At 45.2% G+C, this 21,001-nt stretch overlaps 2 protein-coding genes across 14 annotated transcripts in view; one reads left to right on the top strand and one right to left on the bottom strand.

Moving 5' to 3' along the window:
* Positions 1 to 8,291, bottom strand: part of MVP (major vault protein) — a 24,862-nt gene extending 16,571 nt beyond the window's left edge. Inside the window, exon 1 of one of the 3 annotated variants that reach the window (XM_082195570.1) lies at positions 8,246 to 8,291. The gene's annotated coding sequence lies outside the window, so the exon portion shown is untranslated. The other 2 variants (XM_082195569.1, XM_082195571.1) reach the window with 2 other exon arrangements.
* MAZ (MYC associated zinc finger protein) lies at positions 7,230 to 21,001 on the top strand. 11 transcript variants are annotated; one of them, XM_082195578.1, is made up of 8 exons: positions 7,230 to 7,533; positions 9,516 to 9,731; positions 11,557 to 11,622; positions 12,804 to 13,594; positions 16,485 to 16,548; positions 16,783 to 16,954; positions 18,618 to 18,825; positions 19,831 to 21,001. In XM_082195578.1, exons 1-7 carry the CDS (start codon positions 7,498 to 7,500, stop codon positions 18,803 to 18,805), a joined length of 1,533 nt encoding a protein of 510 aa, XP_082051704.1. In that variant the 5' UTR covers positions 7,230 to 7,497; the 3' UTR covers positions 18,806 to 18,825; positions 19,831 to 21,001. The 11 variants fall into 11 exon arrangements, with proteins under 11 accessions (XP_082051704.1, XP_082051708.1, XP_082051712.1 ...); XM_082195586.1 differs by having other exon boundaries at positions 7,236 to 7,533; positions 9,519 to 9,605; XM_082195585.1 differs by having other exon boundaries at positions 7,239 to 7,533; positions 9,516 to 9,605.

Genomic DNA, 21,001 nt, shown 5'->3' with positions numbered 1-21,001 from the left:
CTCATATCCTAGTTCCAGATTTGCCTCACCATGCTGAAGTAGCTTCCTAATTCCCAGTTCCTTATCTGATGAAAGTTCAAAACACTAAAAAAGAAATATATGTCCCTGAACTGAATCACAAGGTAAGTATACTGACCCCACGTTCCTCCATTTTCAGGGGACCCTTCCCTTTGGGACAAGCAATGATTTCCTATAATCTAAGGGTTGTAGCCAATGTTAATCCTGCTCAGAGCAGACCCATAGAAGTCAATGGTCATGCCTAACTTAGACGCAATCATTTCAATGAGGCTACTCATTGAGTGTTGGACACAGCCCAAAAGGACCATCTTTGCACAACACTCCCAAATGTGTGATAACATCATGTGACAATAAAAAAGCAAGGAACTGAGAGTCAGCAACTCAGGATGAGGTTTGGGACCACACAAATCATGCACTTGCACAACTGGGAGACTGTCTTCTATGAAATGTTGATGAATCCTCTGGGTGCAAGGAATAGCCAAGTGCATGTCTGCACAGGGACAATTGCCCAAAAAATGTAATAATATATGTCCCTTGCACCCCAAGTAACCTTAGAGCTAGATGGAATTCAACACCTTCTTACAGGAGACACTCCCCCAGAAGCACAACATTGTGGTGCTTGGAGCTTATTCTGGGATGTGCACTCCTAGCTCCTTATTCCCCCCTACATCTTTTGGCTATTATTCATACGTGAATATGCTCTTGACAGTGGCTTATTATCATGGGAAGCTTTGGAGCAGGCAGGATTCAATGCCATATTGTAGAAATCAGCCTTCTGGATGTTTGGGAACTGGTAACCAACTTCAGCATCATGCCTACAATGGTTGTGGGCACTGCAGTGTCAGGCAAAGAAAGAGAGGGTGGGGATCAGGGCCAGCCCATCCGTGAGGCAAGGTGAGGCAACCACTGTGTTGATCCAAAGGTGATCTGTTCTGGAAGCTCTGCTAACGCCACCTTGGTAGTTGAGATAACCCCACAATTAATTGGTAGTTGTTGCAGCAATGAGCTCCTATACAGTGGTACCTCGGGTTACATACGCTTCAAGTTACATACACTTCAGGTTACATATGCTTCAGGTTACAGACTCTGCTAACCCAGAAATATTACATCAGGTTATGAACTTTGCTTCAGGATGAGAACAGAAATTGTGCAGTGGCGGCGCAGCAGCAGGCCCCATTAACTAAAGTGGTGCTTCAGGTTAAGAACAATTTCAGGTTAAGAACAGACCTCCAGAACGAATTAAGTTCTTAACCCGAGGTACATGCATTTGCTTTGTTATAGGCTAATGGGCTTGTTTGATGTTATCCTTATATGTGGGCTTAGGGCGCGGAGCTCTGAGCCCAGAAAGGGGAAGTAGCTGTAAGATTTGGGTATTTGCCACCTATGCCTTCACCTAGTCAGGTGGAGTGATGGAAGTCCTGGCCAAAGTGACGAGTGCTGCTTTGTGTGTAAGTAATGTATGCAGATTTGCTTGGGTGCGGACAAGCCATGTCCTCGCTGCGGTGTCCGTCCCATATCTGTAAAGGCTGGGAGACCTGGCAGGCTGATCTGCAACTTTCTTTTAATAAAGCACCAGAACAGTTCACTCTGGCATTTTTTAACCTCCTTCTTTGGTGCCCCTGCACCCAACCATTCTCACAAGCCCTCCTTTGGGTCTGCCACCTCAGGCAGCAGGATCCATGGGGGCAGCAGATCCATCATCCAAGGAAAGCACCACCCATGGTGGCAATGATGGCAGAGCCCCCTCATGCCCTCTCTACAGCAGCCTCTTGACAAACAGGGGGGGGCTGTGGGTCTCCCTCCCACCCTTGTTCCCAACGTAGAACTTCACTACTTCCTTTTCCCCTGGCAATGGGGAGGCACCATTTTGTGGTTCGCCTCAGGTGCCAAAATGTCTTGAGCCGGCCCTGATGAAGAATAACAGCTGAAGTTTGAGCAGTGGTGGGAAACACTTCACTTGTTGAAAGCCTGTCCTTTACATAGCTGTAAAGTCACAAGGGAATTCCCATGCGAGGGAAGTGGCCTACCAGATATCGTATCATATCCTTCCTACCAAATATTGTATAATCCCACTCGCATATAAAGATACTTGAGACTGACTTACTGTAAGGTTACCAAAATTTTTTCAATGAATCCGGAGACACTTTTCAACTTCAATGGATTTTGTATGGGGACTGATTTGTAAATCCGGGGACTGTACCCGGGAAACGGGGATGTCTGGTAACCTTAACTTAAAGGTAAAGGTAAAGGAACCCCTGACCATTAGGTCCAGTCGTGACCAACTCTGGGGTTGCGGCACTCATCTCGCTTTATTGGCCAAGGGAGCCGGCGTATATCTTCTGGGTCATGTGGCCAGCATGACTAAGCCGCTTCCGGCAAACCAGAGCAGCGCACGGAAACGCCGTTTACCTTCCCGTCGGAGTGGTACCTATTTATCTACTTGCACTTTGACGTGCTTTCGAACTGCTAGGTTGGCAGGAGCAGGGACCGAGCAATGGGGGCTCACCCCGTCGTGGGGATTCGAACCTCTGACCTTCTGATCGTCAAGTCCTAGGCTCTGTGGTTTAACCCACAGCGCCAAGGGATTTTCTACTTGACCTAGAAGCATTTTTATATATCATGCTGGGATAGGTAGGTCTGATGAAAGCTTGTAAAAAATTCTGAAATTCTGCCTTTTTATTTACTTCTCAAGTTACATAAATCCTTCAACAAACAAAGAGACTAGCAACCCCAATTGCTAAAAGCTGGCAAATTACCAATGATTATTTTAGGGCAGGGCTCCCTTTTTAACAGTTGCATGAAAAGAGGGAATGCAGCAGGTGCTGCTTTTTCAATCACTGCGACAATGAGGGGAAGAATATAGGGCAGCAGTTAGAGGCACAGGAGCCCTAGCACAGTTGGCCACCTTACCCTACCCTACATCCAGCATAATCATGCAACTTCAGATATAAAAGTTGTGAGCATTCACAGTGAATTGTAGCTGTTTTAGGGACCAAGGAATCTCTGCCTGAGATGTCATCCTACAATTCTTATGTTCCTTTGGGGCAAAGCACTGGTGCTTAAACTGCTTTACATTTGTGTAATAGATGCACACTTGGTATGCTGTATCAGACTACCTGGGCACATCTAGGAATACATATTTCTCATTAAGTAGTCAAATAATTTACCCATGAGTATGAGCTCAAGCTTTGAATCCTTGCTTCAAATCTAGACAATTATTTCTTACAACACAATCCTAACCATGTCTACTCAGAAGTAAATCCTAGTGAATTAATGGGATTTACTCTTAGGTAAGGGACGCGGGTGGCGCTGTGGGTAAAAGCCTCAGCGCCTAGGGCTTGCCGATCGAAAGGTCGGCGGTTCGAATCCCCGCGGCGGGGTGCGCTCCTGCTGCTCGGTTCCAGCGCCTGCCAACCTAGCAGTTCGAAAGCACCCCCGGGTGCAAGTAGATAAATAGGTACCGCTTACCAGCGGGAAGGTAAACGGCGTTCCGTGTGCTGCGCTGGCTCGCCAGATGCAGCGTTGTCACGCTGGCCACGTGACCCGGAAGTGTCTCCGGACAGCGCTGGCCCCCGGCCTATAGATGTGAGATGGGCGCACAAACCCCAGAGTCTGTCAAGACTGGCCCGTTCGGGCAGGGGTACCTTTACTCTTAGGTAAACAGGATTAGGATTGCAGTCATAGCCTCATCTCAATTTATCCATTTGTCAAGAATATTAGCCCAACTACGGTTGTCTATGCTCTGGTAACCACTAGATTAGATTACTGCAATGAACTATATGTGGGGCTGCCTCTGAAGATGGGTTTGGACGCTTCAACTGGTGCAGAATTCAGCAACCAGGTTGCTCACCAGGCAAGACTGTTTGAGCATGACACTGATCCTGGCTTGACTGCACTAGCTGCCAATTAGTTTCTGGGCCTAATTCAAAGTCCTGGTACTGGACCACAATACCCCAAATCTTCCTATATGATCCGACCCAGACCCTGTGATCATCTTCCAAGACCCTTCTTCGTGTGCCTCCTCCATGAGAGACCTGGAGGGTGACTGGCAATACAAGAACAGGCCTTCTTGTTTATTTGCTCTCCCCAGGGAGGTCCGCCTGGTGCCTTCATTACATTTCTCTACAACCAGACCTTTGCTCTTTGTGGCAGGGAGGGGAGCATTGCTGGTTTTTGTTTTTATCTTGTATTTTGTGGGTTTTTTCATCTTTTATTTTTGTTGTGAACCACCGGAGATTTTCAGATATACAAATGAAAAAGAAAAGCCAACCTCACAACATTTTAACGATTACAGAAGCAATGTATGAGAAATTATTTCAGCACTTTTCTGGTTATTGGATACACAAAACGGCTTGGGGAAAAAATTTATTGAAATTCTAACTTGAAGAGGAGTCTTCTATATGATTCCTTTTTTCCTTACAGTGCTTCCCCTCCCACACCTTCCTGTATGGGATGTACTTTTCATCAAGTCCACTAAGATCACAAGAGGTCTACAAAATAATTATCAGTTAAATACTTTATTTAGTTTAATTGAAGGTGGGAATTCCTGGTTACTTTTGATGCTTTATTTTCTTCCTTCTTACACATTAACAGTAAAAAAGGAGGGAAGGCATCAGTCGCAGGGATAGAAGACTGAATAATATATGCGTTTTTAAAAATTAAACCCAACGTGCTTCACACTTTATTCTTCATCAGGAACACTCTTGAGCAACTGCTTTCAATCCTGGCCTCTTCACATTTATTGCAAACATGAAACAATCCGGACTGAAATTCGCACACAGGCGGCACTGCTGGCGCTCAGGCAGCGTAAAATGGAGATCACAACTCATACGGGAAACGAGGGGAGGCGGCAAATCGCGAGGTGCTTTTACTACGCATGCGGCAAACGCATACTGCATTCTTCACGGCAGTCGGAAGACACAGGCGTCCCGCTGCGCATGCGCTCTCCGAGGCTTTAGGAGCATGCGCATTGATTTATTTACACTATATAGCCGCGCGCGCGACACAACCAGCGAGCTGTACTGCGCACGAGCATATTGTTTTCGCAGAGCCTCCGCATCGGTCTATGCACGGCTCACTGCTACGCCCCCGTTCCATCCCAAAGCGCATGCGTACTTTCCTTCTTTTCAGGCTACGGTACCGAACTGCTGCAAAACGCATGCGCGTTGAGAAAGAGCTTCCAAAACAAGAGAAATTCTGTAGCGTTACGTCACCAAGTCTGTTGTTGTTGTTTTTTAATTTAAGGCACACTAATTGTCCGCTTCAGCCATTTGAAAGGTGCACCAGAAAAACAAAAGCGTGTCATTTTGGGGGGTTAATCTGTCAACCATTTCTTCTGCCGTCACATCCAAGCAAACTGCGTGACCTCGCTTGTGCGGCAAACATGATGGGCATTCCACTTCGACTCCTGTTTACTTGGAAGCCCTAAGGCAGCGACCCTAAGCATACTTGTGCCTGTGAGTAAACATCATTCAACATAGGCTTTGCTTTTGAAACCACGCTCAGGATTGCACAGCAGGGCTACACTCATAGTCCCTGTGTGCTGGGAGCAAGTCCCATTGACTATGAAATTGAGCTGCAATTCTATACCCACTCATAAGCAACAGAGTTATATTTTGGAATATGCATAATCCAGGAGCAGGGCCACACACTGTCATTGTTAGAAAATGTTTATTTTCACCTCCACCACTTAAATATTTGAAGCATCTTCCTATTATATAGCAATTATAATAGCGATACATTGTAATCCCTCAAAAGCACTCCTCAATTTGCCCAGCTCAGTGCTACAAAGGATACAACAAATAGGTTGTAAACTTGTGTTTTGGGTTGGCTTTAAAACAGATAAGTTATCAGAATCATTCAAGACACAGGCTTGTAGAAAATTGGTTCCTGGAAGATTTTTTTTAAAGTCCAACTCAAAACCAAGCAGAGGCGTTGAGAAAATGTTGACAGCATCCATATAAAAGTCTGACACTCAGTGGTTTGTGGTTGCAGAGTGCAATTCAAGCCAGGAGACAGAGTGCTATAGAGATTAGTATCCCTCTAGTACAAGGAAGACTCATAGTGTTCAAATTCCCATTGGCCCATGAAGCTCTGGATGACCTTGGAGTTGTCACTATCTGGAACTTATCCCACAGGGTATCAAGTACTCCACTTGAACTCCTTGGAGGACAAGAAAATTATAAATGTAGTAAAATAGCATATATTAAATGAACGTAGCTAACTTACTAATCTGCCCTGGCACAAGTATAATGTGGATTGAACAGGATGCATGGGACAGCGATCACAGTAAAAAAAGGTAAACAAGGTATTACCCACTGTTATCTGTTTGCCTGCCAAGTTGAGTCAGCAGCATTGTGGTGCTAAATATGAGCTCAATTAAGAACACTTGGTGCACAAATGCGATCCTGATGTTTTCCCAAGCCTGTCATGTGATAAAACAAGGGACCCTAGATAATTGTGGTTGAGGCCTTCTTTGCCAAGAGATGACATAGAGTTAGAAGTCTCACATTTAACTCAAGTTCTTGCTGAAGGTTGTCCAGGTGAATTCTGCATAAAAGTCACATTAAAGTAACTTGCATAAATGAGTAAAATCTCCTGGTGTAAGCGCCAAGAGGGCAATACAAACCATATCAATTCAGACTTTCTACTGGATTCAGCGGGGTTTATTTCCAGATATGGTTGAAGCTGCAGTACAATGCCGCATGCTAGTGACATAATCCCATACGATGAAAGCATAGCTGTCTATCTGTGTTAAGTTCTAGATCACAGCAGGCGTCATGCAGATCGTCCTACACCTTACTTACTAGTACCTGCAAGCCCAAATATGTTGTCGAGTTCGTTCGTCTTCCCTGCGACATTTTTTTTAATATAGGCGACATAAGTGTACGGCAGGGGGTTGAATAATACGGAATGAGGGGCAGAAAGAGAAAAGGCACCATAATGGCCATTACGGATGAAGCTCTTCCCTGGCGGCCATTTTGTGAGAGGGGACGGAGTCACTCAAAAGAAAACTAACGGGGAGGGGAAAGGAGCAACCGTTACTCGCGCGCGGCCGCCTTGGCGCCGGCCAATCAACTTTCTTCTTTAAAAGAAAAAACCCCTACGGCCACAGCGCTCGTCACTCCACCCAATCAGCAAGCACCACACGAGAGGGCCTTTTGTACGATCCCGCGCACGTCGGGAGCGAGGACGGCAGCCCCACCCAATCGCTACCTGCCGCCTTCTCCATACCCCCTCTTCACCCCTCCCCGCCCAGAGAGGCTGTGGCGCCGGGGGGCGCGCGCGCGCGCAGAGGGGGCCAATCAGCGTGCGCGCCGAGGTTTCCTCGCGCCGCTGCCTCCTCGCTCTATCCCCCCTCCCACCTTCACTCCCCCCGCCCGCGCGACGTTGCTGCTGCTCCCCACTCGCTCCCCCCTCCCTTCCCGACCCCCCCTCTCGCCGAGCTGAACCCCCCCTCCCCCGCTCGTTGCCGCCGCCATGGACCCGAGCAACTGGAGCAGCTTCATCTTCCAGGTAACCCCCCCTCCCTTCTCCTCCACCTTCCCCCCTCCCTTCTCCGCTAAAAAAAAGGGGGGGGAGCGCGAGCGGAGAAGGACAAGGGAGCGCAAGCAAGAGCTCTAGGCTCCCCGCTCACACCCTCCCTGCCCCGCCCCTCCCCTCGGGAATCCCAGCGGGCGGGGGCCCTTGCGCGCGCGGGCCAGCAGGGCGCACTCAGCACGCGCTCCCCCCCCCCGCCTCGCGCTGCCCCAACGGTCACCTCCCTCCGCCCAGCGCAGCCTTGCGCTCCCCCTACCCCCTCGTTCTCTACGCTCGCTGTGCCCAGCCCCTCCCTCCGCCTCGCGCTTCATCTCCCTCTCCCCCCCACCAACGGTCACCTCCCTCTCGCGCTCGCTCTGCCCATTCCCTCGCGCTTGTCCCCCACCTTTTTCCCTGCCAGTTGCTACCTCGGTGCCTCCTCGGTCCCACTCCCAGTGATCCTGCTTTCCAAAATGCCCCCCCTCAGATACACACGCACTACAGCTGCCTCGCCCTCTCCAAGGCTACGCGCGCATAATCCTCTCTTCCCGTCATGCCCCCCACAAAATAAAATGTCCTCCTGCCATAATTGCTTTCCCCTCCCCAAAGCTGTGCCCTCTAGGGGTTTCTGCCTGACACCAGTGCGAGTTTGGCCACACATGCCAACGAGAGGCTTCATGCTCATTTCCTGGCCCCGCTATTTACTTACCCTGAAGCGCAGGCACAAAAGGAGGTAGCTAGGTGTGACCTTTGGCAGCCAACAGGTGTGGTGTTGGATTTCCCACCTGTTTCCTGCCTACCTTTATGTGTGGACTCCTAAAGGGGCCGTCTCTGGACATTAAAAAATGCAGGGAGATGACCCCACTTCTTTCCTCCTCACCTACAAATGCATTATGATATAGATAGTGGCTGTATACAGGGTGGGAGGTACATTGCCTCCAACTTTTCCTGTGACCAGGCATGTGTGGCCAAATTTTGTCAAGATTGCATGAGGCCCCTACTTCCCCGCCCTTTGGAGCTCCTTGTCTTAACCTCCTGCTTCCACTTCTTGAGCCTCCCTTGCAGACAATTTCCTCTTTAAACCTGCAGCCCCACCTCCCCAGCCACCTCCCCTTTCCAGTTTCTGACCAAATAATAACCTGCCTGCTGCTGTCACCCTTGGCTCCTTTCCTGGGTAATCACCCTCCCTCCTAGTGCTTCCTGCCTGGGTTTCCCCTTTGCAGAGCTCAGCCTCAGGCCTTCCCCTTTTTCAGATATGCAGCTACTTTACTTGCTTTTCCCTCCTCTTATAGGTCAGAGACATGGCTCCCCTAGTACTTCACCATCATATGCCTGGTTGGGGAGGGGGAATCTCCCAGGCATAGACCTTAACATAATGCTGGCCCGTATCTACTGCTGTTGGGAATCCCTTGCCTGTCCTTTTCCCCATTCCCGAAGAAAAGTAGACTCTCCTAGTACATGCCCTCTTTTATTCCATACTTTTGTACACAATAGTCAAACCCTCATCTTGGCCCAGTGTAGCAGTTTATCTTTACAGTCCCATACCTTACACCTAGCTTTCTATTCTCCCACAAACAAACTTTCCTCCTTTCCCACACCATGGGAAACCAACTAAGTTCTGCTTAGAGTAGACCCACTGACATTAATGGACCAGAAAGGCATATTTATTAATTTAAATTGCCCTACTTACATTGGATTCAACCCCCTATTTTTCCTGCTGTAAACCATAACTACTCCACACATACATTCAGTGCTTGAAGTTACTTGGGTCAAGCAATTGCTGCTCTCTCTACATCTTTCATCTCATCACCCATAGTTCCTGTGGAATAACCAAACACACCGATTTCCTACAATTACCCATTTCTCTCTTCTGTCCTTTGAATTTACGGTAACTCTTGAGTTTCCAAATTTGCTGAAGGGTGGGGAGGATTCTTTTTCTTTTAAGGTTCCCTAATCTTTCTTTTTTTCTGTCTCTTTAGCAGAGTCATACACAGAACCCTCTGCAGGTTGGGACCGAAATCCAGTCCAGATTTTTTGCTGCTCAGGGCTGCAGTCAAAGCCCCTTCCAGGTGAGCTCTGTCTGGGCACCAAATGGAGAGCGATGGACCCCTTTGAAAAACGATATCTACTTGAGGCAGCTGCATCTCAGTGCTGGAGACCAAAATTTTTTATACGAATTGCCTCAACCTCAAAGGGTACCCTGTACAAATACTTGATTTTAAAAACTAATTTCTGTATTTCTTTCTGTAAATACTGTTTTACATTTATTTAGCCACTCTTACTTGATGTCAGTCACTTAATGTTTCTTTTTATTTGTTTACTTTCAGCATTTATATACCACCCAATTAACCGTGTCCTCTGGGCAGTTCACAAATTAAAATCAATAAAATACAACTATATTCAGTCAATTAAAATCAATACAGAAGCAGCACTACTTAAAAAAAAAAAATAGCATAAAACAGTTGTGGGACTGAGGCTCTGAAATAATGATTTGCCAGAGACCACCCAATAAAGCTTGTGCAGAGTGTTAAAGCCAAGTACCCTTATGTTAAAAGAAACCGTCCCCTTCTCCCAGTTCTCATTTACCAAACCCATTAAGTTAATCTGGTGCACTTCAAGTTTACTCTGAATTAAAAGTTAGTTTTACTGGGGCCAATAATTCTGCCTTGCTGTGCAGATATTATCTTGGTGCTATTTAGATTTGTTTTGCTTTTATTATTATTACTAGCCTCATATATCCCAGACTTCAACAGGTAACAAATTAAAACAAAATAAATTATTATTGTATAAATATCCTGATAGGCAGCTTTATCCCATACACATTTTTTCCGAAGTAAGTGTCACCATGTTCAGTAGGCATAGGATTGCAGTTTAAGGTCAGCCCTTCCCTGGTTAACTCTATACTTTAAAAAGCAATCTGAATCAAAGTTTTATTGGGTAATATCTAATTAAATCATACCCTTAGTAGACCCAGTGGTATTACTTAGGTTCATTGATTTCAGTGGATCTGTTCTGAGTATAACTAATATTGCATATAGCTGGTTGTTTTGAAAGCTACCCAGACTTGGATGCTGACAAACCTCTACCAGAGAAAGAACTATTTGAACTTCACTTACAGATAATGCTCTAAATTGAATTTAAAAGGTCTTGAAGGAACATAACCAAGACAACTGTATTTTTGAATAATAACAGATCTCTGAAATGCTAGATTGAACTTAGGTTTATGTAGTGGTTTGTCATTTTTCCTGATAGCATCCCTTGTTCCATTTTTCTGACCAGTGTACAGAGATTAAGGGGTTAGTCCTTCACACATTTTCCTGGGAATAAGCAATACAAAACAAAGCATAATTTACTTCCAAGTAATTCTGCCTAGTTTCTGACACATATGACTTGACCTTGGTCACAAATCAGTGACTGAACAGGAATTTGAATTCAAGTCTCTTCTTAACTTCACATCTATAGAAGTTGAGAAAGACTGTCACTTCATGATATGGTAGTTGTCCTTACTGTTTTCTGATGGTGATGGACACTAGAAAGTCTTCTAGCCAGGCAAGCCAGTACCATGGGTCCTTATGTATTTCTTTGTTGCCTGGAGTTAAATTATGTTCATCACCTTATATAGCTAATGCACAAAAGCTGCTCAGTGAAGAGGTAATTTTTGGTTTGTAGAATTTGGAGTGAAAAAATTTAATCTCTCTATGTGAAAATCAGAAAGTAAAACGGCTTAGTTTGGACCCATGGATTGCCATATATGGACTGAACATATTTTCATTGAAATTGATTTTTAAATTGTTAGCATTTTAAAAATAATACTTTTCTAGATTTTTAAAAGGTTCCAAACACATTTTTCTCTAATCCTGTGATTTCTTTCCTGATTGAAAATTCTGGGAAATATTTTGGCTAAGGAATAAGAACAAATTGGTGTCTAAATGGTTGTTGGCTCAAATCTATGCATTTCTTCTTTCTAAAAGCCTTGTAAATAAGTTTACAAACATTGCTTTTCTGCCATGTTTTTACTAGCACACTAGGGATGGCAGATGGACAGAGAGCTTTGTCCCTCCTGCATCAGTTAGCTGCATTTCTCTGGTAGGTGCACAGGAGGGATGGATAACTCCTTCCCGAGACTACTCACTTCCCCGCATAGAATTCCTTCTCATGGCTACCAGGCTAGTACTTAAATAGTACAAATCTGCATCAGCCATATATGTAATGAGATATTGTAGGCTGAATTTCTTTTCTAATGTGTTTTTTATATTCTGCTCGTACTCGGAACTCCCATCCAAGAGAATGATCAGGTTCACACCTGATTAGCTTCAGGCATGCTGTGGTTTCCACACCATTCACTGGCATCAATTTTAAAGACTTATGATGATATGTATTATTAGAATGGAGGGTACACATTTAAGATAGGCAGAAAGCTATCCCAGATACAGTGGTGCCCCGCAAGACGAATGCCTCGCAAGACGAAAAACTCGCTAGACGAAAGGGTTTTTCGGTTTTGCTTTGCTTCGCTAGACGAATTTCCCTATGGGCTTCCTTCGCAAGACGAAAACGTCTTGCGCTTTTTTCTTAAAGCCGCTTGAAGAGGCGCAGTTGCGACGGACCGTGCTTCGCAAGACGAAAAACATCGCAAGACGAAAAGACTCGCGGAACGAATTATTTTCGTCTTGTGAGGCACCACTGTAAAGTTTCTGTAATCCAGCTTTGTAAACAGCCAATCATCCAGTTGCCTTTGACACACAGGTTACCAGCAAGAAATGTTTAACAAACTGGAACCTGGTTGTCCTTCTCCCACCTGTAAACGTGCAGATGCATGAGAGCAAATGGGCTAGTAGTTTCTGTGGTTAGAGTTAGAGTGAAGCTTCCAGTACACTTAAGCTGATGGCACTGTACTGAGCTAGATTTTCCAGACTTAGTAAGAAATACCCAAGTCTTCACTTTGCAGGGCATGGTATCTGTAAAAGCAGAGCTCTCCAACTCTGAGATGCCCAGCTCTTTAACTTGAATTCTAACTATTCAGTGGAGCTGGTGAGTGTTTGTAGTGAGTATTCCTGCTTCTCCTTCCATAACATTTGGTAAATAATAATCCAGCCCACCTTAGTCTTCCCCCACCTAAGATGAGTTCAAGCTAGTTTATGAGAGACGGATGCTTTTGAAATGGGAATTTACTATTCCATCCCCTCTACAAGTTTCTAGAATACTGTAGGCTTTCAGGATTTATTGTTCATTACTGTATTTTTCAAGTATAAAATCTCTTTTCTGTTCAGACTGCCACCACAACAGCCCCTCCCCAGCAGACAGCCACCCCTGCTGAATCCCTCCAAGTGGATCTCCTTCCAGTCTTGGCTGCAGCCCAGGAAACAGCCGCTGCTGCTGCTGTGGTTGCTGCCGCTACTGGCTCCGCACCATCTGCTTCCACAGTAGACACGGCCGCTTTGAAGCAGCAGCAACCTTCTGCTTCCGAGGGTGGTGGTGGGCAGGTAGCACCATCCTCTCAAACTACACAAGCCCCAACCTCCCAGGCGGCTTCTGCTACGCAACAGCAAGGTGATGCCCAGAAGAAGCCCAAGAGCAAAGGTCCCTACATCTGCTCCCTGTGTGCTAAAGAATTCAAAAATGGCTACAACCTGCGGCGCCATGAAGCCATTCATACGGGGGCCAAAGCTTCTCGCGCTGGACCCACGACCATGAAGATGCCCACCATGGTCCCCCTCAGCTTGCTTAGTGTTTCCGCCATCGGTGGCACAACAGCAGCAACACCTGCCCCTGCCGAAGGTGCAGGAAACACAGCAGGGTCAGGAGCAGGGCTGGTGACCACTACAGCATCAGGCAAACGCATCCGGAAGAACCATGCTTGTGAGATGTGTGGGAAAGCCTTCCGGGACGTCTACCATCTCAATCGGCATAAGTTGTCTCATTCAGACGAGAAGCCCTACCAGTGTCCTGTCTGCCAGCAGCGATTCAAGCGGAAGGATCGCATGAGCTATCACGTCCGTTCGCATGATGGTGCTGTGCACAAGCCGTACATCTGCAGCCACTGTGGGAAGAGTTTCTCTCGGTACGAGGGATTCAAGGGTGCAGGGAGGAGGCAGTTCAAAGGGGACTTGTTGCAGGGCTTACGTGAGGAAGGTTGGCTTTTAGAAAAGGTGTTTCCCCTTGTGATAGAGAATAAGCTTTAGCAGACAACATCCTGAACCAGTATGAGTTAGGATGGCACTATTAGACTAGAAGCTAACATTAACTGATTGAGGGATGTCTGGGGGCACCTCAGGATCCCTTCCCTTTGCAGCTCTTGCCATAACTCAAATTCCTCCAAGCCTAATCTTGACTACCTTGGCCATATAAGAGGTTTTCTAAGGGACACCAGCTGGTGCTGGTTCTGTGGGAGGACTCCAGAACAGTAAAGACCGCATGGGAAATCCATCCAAATCCCTCACCAGTTCCATTCCTAGGAGCAGCTAACTCATTGCAGTTCTTACGTACCAATCCAGCTGAACAAACAGGACAGAAAGAAAGGAAAGGGGAGGCATGTGAAAGCACATATTTTCTCAATTGTGGTTCACTGACTTATTTTAAGTTAGCAGTGTATAACCCAATCCAGAAAATTTCCCCAGTCCTGCTACTAGTACTTTTGTATTATAATACCAGAGTGTTAGGCAGTGTTTCCTTCTGACTACCTATAAAATGCAACCATTAACAAGAGGCTTCTAACTGGGATTGAGGCATCGACACCCATGAGAGGTAAGTGTAGACATTCAAAGAGCCTTCACAAAAGTGCAACGAGTGGCTTTCATAAAGTATTGAAAAGAAACAGGAAAATATAAATATAACCCCACAATTGCCCATTTCAGGTCCGATTCAAACATGTAGAAATAGCATAAGACTTCTCCTTGACTTTGTCAACTCAACAGACGTGTCCGTGTTTCATTGTTCCTCCATGTAAAAACAAATCCCTGCATATACTGAACTAGCATGTTAGTAAGAAACTAAAAGCTTTCTTGACATGCTAGCTTTTCATTCAAGGGATTTGTTTTAACAGGAAGGTGTATTCAAACATGTAGTACCTCACCTGCAGTCTAAAGTGTGCAGTTCAAGAAGTGCCAGATCTATGGAATTCCTTTGCATATTAATTGGCTGTTAGATCAAGCAACAGACAAAGAGGTCAGCTTGTGGGGAAAGAAAACCTCACATTTCCAGAATTAAACATTTGCAAATGTACTTCGTAATTGCATTGTCACCATGCTGGCAGCATAGAACACTGATAAGTTGCAGCCTGATCAGAAAGGCTCTGTGACCAGATTTCTCTCCCTTTGTTTCTGAGATTTTGCCAGAATTGCTGTTACATTTGCCAGCTTTTCTGTACAACTGTAGAAAGAATGCACTTGCTCTTTAAAATTAAAATAAGTTAGGCCATCTCAATTCCTACACTTGGCCCAGGTTTTGCGTGGACCTGCAGTTGCATGGAATACCAAGAGCAGCCTGTCCTCAAAATACAAAGAAAATTCCAGACAAACAAAATAGTCAGTAATTGCCCCATGGGCTTTAGATGTTCTTGTAAGCCCCCAGAAAAAGCATGAACATAAAAAGAAGGTGCTCAAGTTTTCTGATCTGACAGCCCCTTGTAGAAATGAAAGCAAGAGGACAGGTGTAGGTTGGTTGATTGGTTTATTAAATTTGTGTACTACACAATACCCATAGATATCAGGGTGGTTCACAACATAAAATTACAAATTTATTTAACCTATTTAACAAAAAATTCTAGTAACATTCCAGGCTTCACAGCTCCTAGAGGCCATAGAGTCAGGCTTCTGACTTGCAACAATAAATAAGTAAACATGGGCTTTTAAAGAAATAACTTTAGAAATGCAACCTTTTTAAAGTACGTCTTTAAAATAGGAGTGTTGGTATGGTCTGATACATATACACTCAAGTCACACAGAACTACATAAAATACAGAGGACCTAACACCTGACTAGAATACACTGTTTTCTGCACCCTTTTTGTTTATTTCCTTGGGTAGAAACTACTTGAATATATCCAAAATTTCTTTTCATCACATCAGGGGCTTGTAATTTTAGCAGCAGAAAGCACATAAATTACACATGTGGTGTAGACATTTCCTCTAGGCAAGCTAGCTATATATATTCAAGGTTGCTCCCATTTTTTAACACTGCACTTTCTTACCCTTTCAAATAAGTGACAACCTTAATTTTATTTATTTAACAAAATTTATATGCCATTTTATTGTAACAAAACCTCTAAAAGGTTTACAAGAATATTATCAACAAAGCTCGTTAAAAATAAGAAACGTTTAAAAAAATTAAAATCAGCTCTAAACTTAAAGAGATTAAAACATGTCAGCATCTCTCAGTTCTAAGTTTACAGTTTCTATTTTCAGCTTGCTTTCTAATGGAGGGTTCCCTGTAAATCAATTGGATTCTTGAGTGTCAAATCCTTTTCTGAATTGTTTTCCAGCTTAGGTTTTATCAGTATCTGACTAATCTGTGTCTAATTAATAAACCATTGAGTGGATGAATTCCCCAAGAACATTTCTGTAGGCACATAGTCTCCCTCACCCATCTTGCCTAGACTCACATCAGTGAATGCTTAAAAATGATGAATTAAGCCTGTTAAAACTATAACTGGCACTTTTTAATGACAGAGTTATTGTACTGTTAACAGCTGCAAGCTAACTGGTGTTTAAGAGGAACAGCTTTTCCAAAAGAAGCGTATTCCTGTGCATCTGTTAAAAGCAGAAAAACTTTACCAGTAAAAGAAACAGGGACAACCCAGCTCTAGGAGACATGCAGCTATAGCAACATAGTTGGGATTGAGAAGGAAAAGGAGATGAATTTAATAATGAGGGGGACATGGACCTTTATAGCAGGGAATGAAAGAGAATTCCTCAAGAACAGATCACTTACTTGAATATTTCTTTCCTCCCACAGTCCGGACCATTTGAACAGCCATGTGCGGCAAGTCCACTCGACAGAGAGGCCCTTCAAATGTGAGGTACCTTCTCCCACTGACAGTATTGCTGTATCAACTCTCTACTCCCTCCCATTATTTAATTTGTCCCCAGTAATCTGCCTGAGTTTCTGGTGCAAGAGAAGGCGATGTCAGTTCCCCTGTACTTAAAGGGAACTTTGCACGTTCTCAAGTCCCATAGTCTTTGGTTGCCTTGGGAAGTGGGCTGCTGTAGGCAAAAACATTTTCGCCATGATTCCTTTCTCTCTGTTTCTGCAGACATGTGAAGCAGCCTTTGCCACCAAGGATCGGCTGCGTGCTCACACAGTCCGTCATGAGGAGAAGGTGCCATGTCACGTGTGTGGAAAGATGCTGAGCGCCGCCTACATCACGGACCACATGAAAGTACACAGCCAAGGGCCGAATCATGTCTGTGAACTGTGCAACAAAGGTAAGAGGACAGGGCTCTCTGTGAAAGTATCTGGAAGTGAGAGAAAAATACTTAACTGTCTCTTCTGGGAATGCTAGCAGTCGCACAGTACAATCTGATGTAGGTTTTGTAAGAATTAGGTTTCAGTGGAGCTTACTCCCAGCTGCATTTGCATAGGATTCCAACTTTAATTGGTACTTGCATAAGTGCTTGCTCCTTTATAATATGGTTTCTCAGCATATCAGCCAGAGTCATGCTTGAGACCTGCTTCAGGTTATTTCATTTGCAGTTTGAATCAGATGTGGCTGATTTTCCACAAGCTTTCAAGCAGACCTGCCAGGCTCTCATTAACTTCAGCTCAGCTGAACAGCCATGGATGGTGACCCACCAGGGCCTTATAGGTAGCTATATTGGTTTATTACCCAACTGACAGGCCACAGTATGTGGTAGGTGGGCTGCATTCATCTTGGTAAGTCAGAGTTGCACATGCCTGCTTTAGTAGTAAGCCAGGTTTGAATCCTTTACATGTGAGGCCAAACTTACTCTCTGTGAGCATTAAATACAGAATTGCAGAAGAGGACTGACTTGATAAGAATATATAATAATGCCTTTTAAACAAGCTGCATTTGAAGGATCAATGTGAGACCAGGCAGCATTTTATTTTTGTGGGCCTGCAGCTGTTGCTCAGACTTCCTGCTTTATCTCAACAAGAAAACTGCTTGGCAAGACAGCTGGCTCCTAATCTTTTTTTTTCCATTTACATGTCCGAGCATCTCCTTAGTTCCATTTTGCCACAGGCTTAAATAGCTTTACTGTACTGTGTAAGTGTAGGATGACATGATTTATTGTATATAGCTAGCTTTGCTAATTCTCCATATATAGGTGGAATCCAATGTGCAGGTAGATAACTAAACAGTATGAAAAGAGGGCTGCTAATATTTGAATTGTGTGTGTTACAACTTTACCCATCTGACATACTTAGATGGGTATATTATTTTTAAATAGAAAACAATATCCTTAAAACATAAGTCAAAATAGGCTGAATAATGTGCAGGTTAGTAAGAAACAGTTTTTTAAAAAATAATAATAATCTGCTTTTCCTTTGTGGAAACACCTGGATTATCTCACTGGATAATATGCATAATCCATTATGCTTTACCCATATATTTAAAATAAAATCTTCAACATATTGTAGATAACTGGATTCTCAGAAGCATAAAGCAGCAGTTTACTATTAATCACTTCTTATAATTCTTTTATGGCTTTTAAGTATTTCATATTGCAGAGAATATAGGTAACATAGATTTGCTGTGGGGTGCGGGGAGGAAATTTGCTTTCTTCTTCTCATACAGCTACTTCTGGTCTAGGATTACAGCTCTGATATTTTTGTGTTGAGTCTTAAGTTCCTCACCTTTACTTCCTCAATGCCGCGATGCAGCTGCCCCTAGAGTGGGGTCTGTTGTTCATACACAGATAGCTTACCTGGTGGCAAGATGCAGCCATCTCTGGGGTGGAGAAGCTGCCTCTTCACCAGGGAGTCCTGTTGCAATGGATCTTTCACTAGATGTTGAGACGCAGCCGCCTCTAGGGTGAGGCACAGCCAAGCATTACAGGACACTGGAGTACGTTTTCAGTAGACCGGACACTGACCTGGCTGGTTTTTGTCCTTCTCCCCCTCCCGTAGGGTTCACCACAGCGGCCTACCTCAGGGTCCACGCGGTCAAGGACCACGGACTGGCCGCCCCGCGGCTGGAGCGTTTCCTTTGCAAGCTGTGTGGCGTGCACTGCAAGACCCCAGCTCAGCTCAACGGGCATCTGCAGACGCACGCAGGAGAAGGGGCTGCGGCCACTGAGGGCCAACCGCTGCGGTGAAACGCTGGCCGGGCCACCAGGCAAGAGCCGCTTCCTTCTGTCCTAGGGAATGGGGAGGGGAGGCCCATCTGTCCCATAGGGTACCCATGTGTCCTTGTATTCTCAGTGGGAGACGGAGAACCCCATCTCCCCTGGGGCGGCTGCATCCTAAATTAGCATCCCTCTGCCAGTGTTTAAGTGCCTGCATATTGCAGTGCCTATCTTGGTTTGGATGCTTATGTGTGACTCAGGATCCTTTTGCAGGTTCATCTAAAGAGGATAGAAGCAGGATTGAGCTTTCATTTTTTTAAAAAAATGAAAAGGTGCACATAATCCTTTGAATGTTTTATTTATCTGAATATTGTTTTATTTTTCCAAAGTCAAAGGAGTTCTTGTACTTTTAACAAGAAATATAGACTACTATTAATATTTTGAAGTTAGCAACAGACGGGGCACATTGATGGGTGTTTTGTCTCCTTTTTGCCCTTCATTACTTTGTCTCCTGTCCAACATTAGGTGTAACTGTTGCTTTTGAGACACAACTGATCATGGGGCAGTAGTAAGTGAATCTATTCCCATGAGATGCTGTAATGTAGTGGGAGATTTTCTAGCCTCATTCACTGCTATGGATGTATTCCCTATGTATCATGCATCTTGGAGAACTGTGAGAGCTGGAGTCCCCTGAGAAAACTTTCCTGTGAAAGTTTAACCTTTATTATGCATTAGGACAACAATTTAAGTGATAAACCCCAGTTAGCTGTATTGTCTGCGGTTAATTTCAAGTTAGAGCAGTGAGTTCTTTCAGCCTTGCTTTATTTTTCAGCCTTTTAAGGAAGGGAACTTCCCTGCAGGGCATGGATAAATATGGTGCTTTGGAGGAAGGGGCAGCTGCATCCATCTCTTTCTTACTACGTGAAACCAGCTGTGTCTTCTACTCCAGCTTACAGCAGGGGGAGGGTGGGAGGAAGCAGGCTACACAACTGTGTTAATTAAATTTCTGAGGGTGAGAAACCCCTTTGACTTTGTACATTTGTCTTCCTCCACAGGTACGGGTGAGGTCTGCCCCCTCGCGGCAGCCGTCTCGGCCCCACCTCCCGCCGCCGTCACGGTGCTGCCCATGGAGGGAGCTTCGGTTGTGAGCCAAGCCCTCCCCACACAGCCCTGGTGATTTCTGGGAGTGGGGAGGCAGAAGCCGACCCTCCCAGTCCCATCCCTCTCCCTCACTGGCAGCTGGAGCCTCCAAGCCCAGATGAATATGCAGTGGCCATATTTGGGTGTTTAATTTAATGGTGGTTTCATTCATTCTCTCCCCTGCCTGTGCTCGTAAAATAGTGGTGCTGGGAAAGCACCTGCCCAGCCAAAGCAGCAGCTCTTGTTCAGAGGGCCATGGAAGGGCTGTGTGTGCATTCAGAGAGCACCCTCCTTTTATTGACTCCCCTGCTCTAGTCCCCTTAACGTCTAGCCCCACAAGAGTCCCATAAACCCATGCACCCTCTCCTGTCCTTAGTCAAATAGCTACAGTCTTCGTCACCATAAGTCTCTCGCTCATTCCAGCAGTGCTCCCCATTGCCCCTAAATCAGCTACACAAAAAGAGTGAGACAATGGGACAGGAAAGACTTAACAAGCTCAGCTCAGGAACAGAATGAGGAGGGCTCAAGGATGGGATATCTGTGGGACAAAATTGTGGGGCAAGATTGCAGCTGGTGGCGGGGGGAGGCCAGAGTTGGGAATAGAGTTGTGTTGGTTCAGGGGTTGACAGATCTTGGGAAACCCAAAAAGAAGTTAGAAGGGGGATGAAAATCAGGATTGAGGGGCATTGTAGGTGCCAGGAGCTCAAGTCTGGGGTGGCAGGGGGCTGCAGTGGGATGGGATGGAAAAGGATTGGATTTCTCCATGGCATCAGTGTGGAGTGCCCTCCATTCCCCTGCTGAGGAACTGCTCTGAATTTCCCTCCTTGCCCAAGCACCTCATTCTTTCATGGTGTCTGTTTTAATGCTCCATTTCCTGAGCTTCTCTCGTGATTCGTGTTCCAAGCGTGTCAGCCCCCCACACCAAGCATTGATGCCCCACCCGCTGAAAACCTTTCTTGTTGCATGCAACCCCCACAGTTTGGGGTTAGAGTCCTCGCTTTTTTGTATTATATATATTAAAAAAAAAATCCCCTGACATTTAAAATAAACTCCCTTTGTGGTTTTTTTTTGTTGTTTTTTTTTTTT

Source organism: Podarcis vaucheri (genome assembly GCF_965113315.1).
Source record: "Podarcis vaucheri genome assembly, chromosome: 13".
In the NCBI taxonomy this organism is placed as follows: domain Eukaryota; kingdom Metazoa; phylum Chordata; class Lepidosauria; order Squamata; family Lacertidae; genus Podarcis; species Podarcis vaucheri.
Note: the sequence above shows the minus strand (reverse complement) of the source record. Positions and strands in the feature narration are given on the sequence as shown.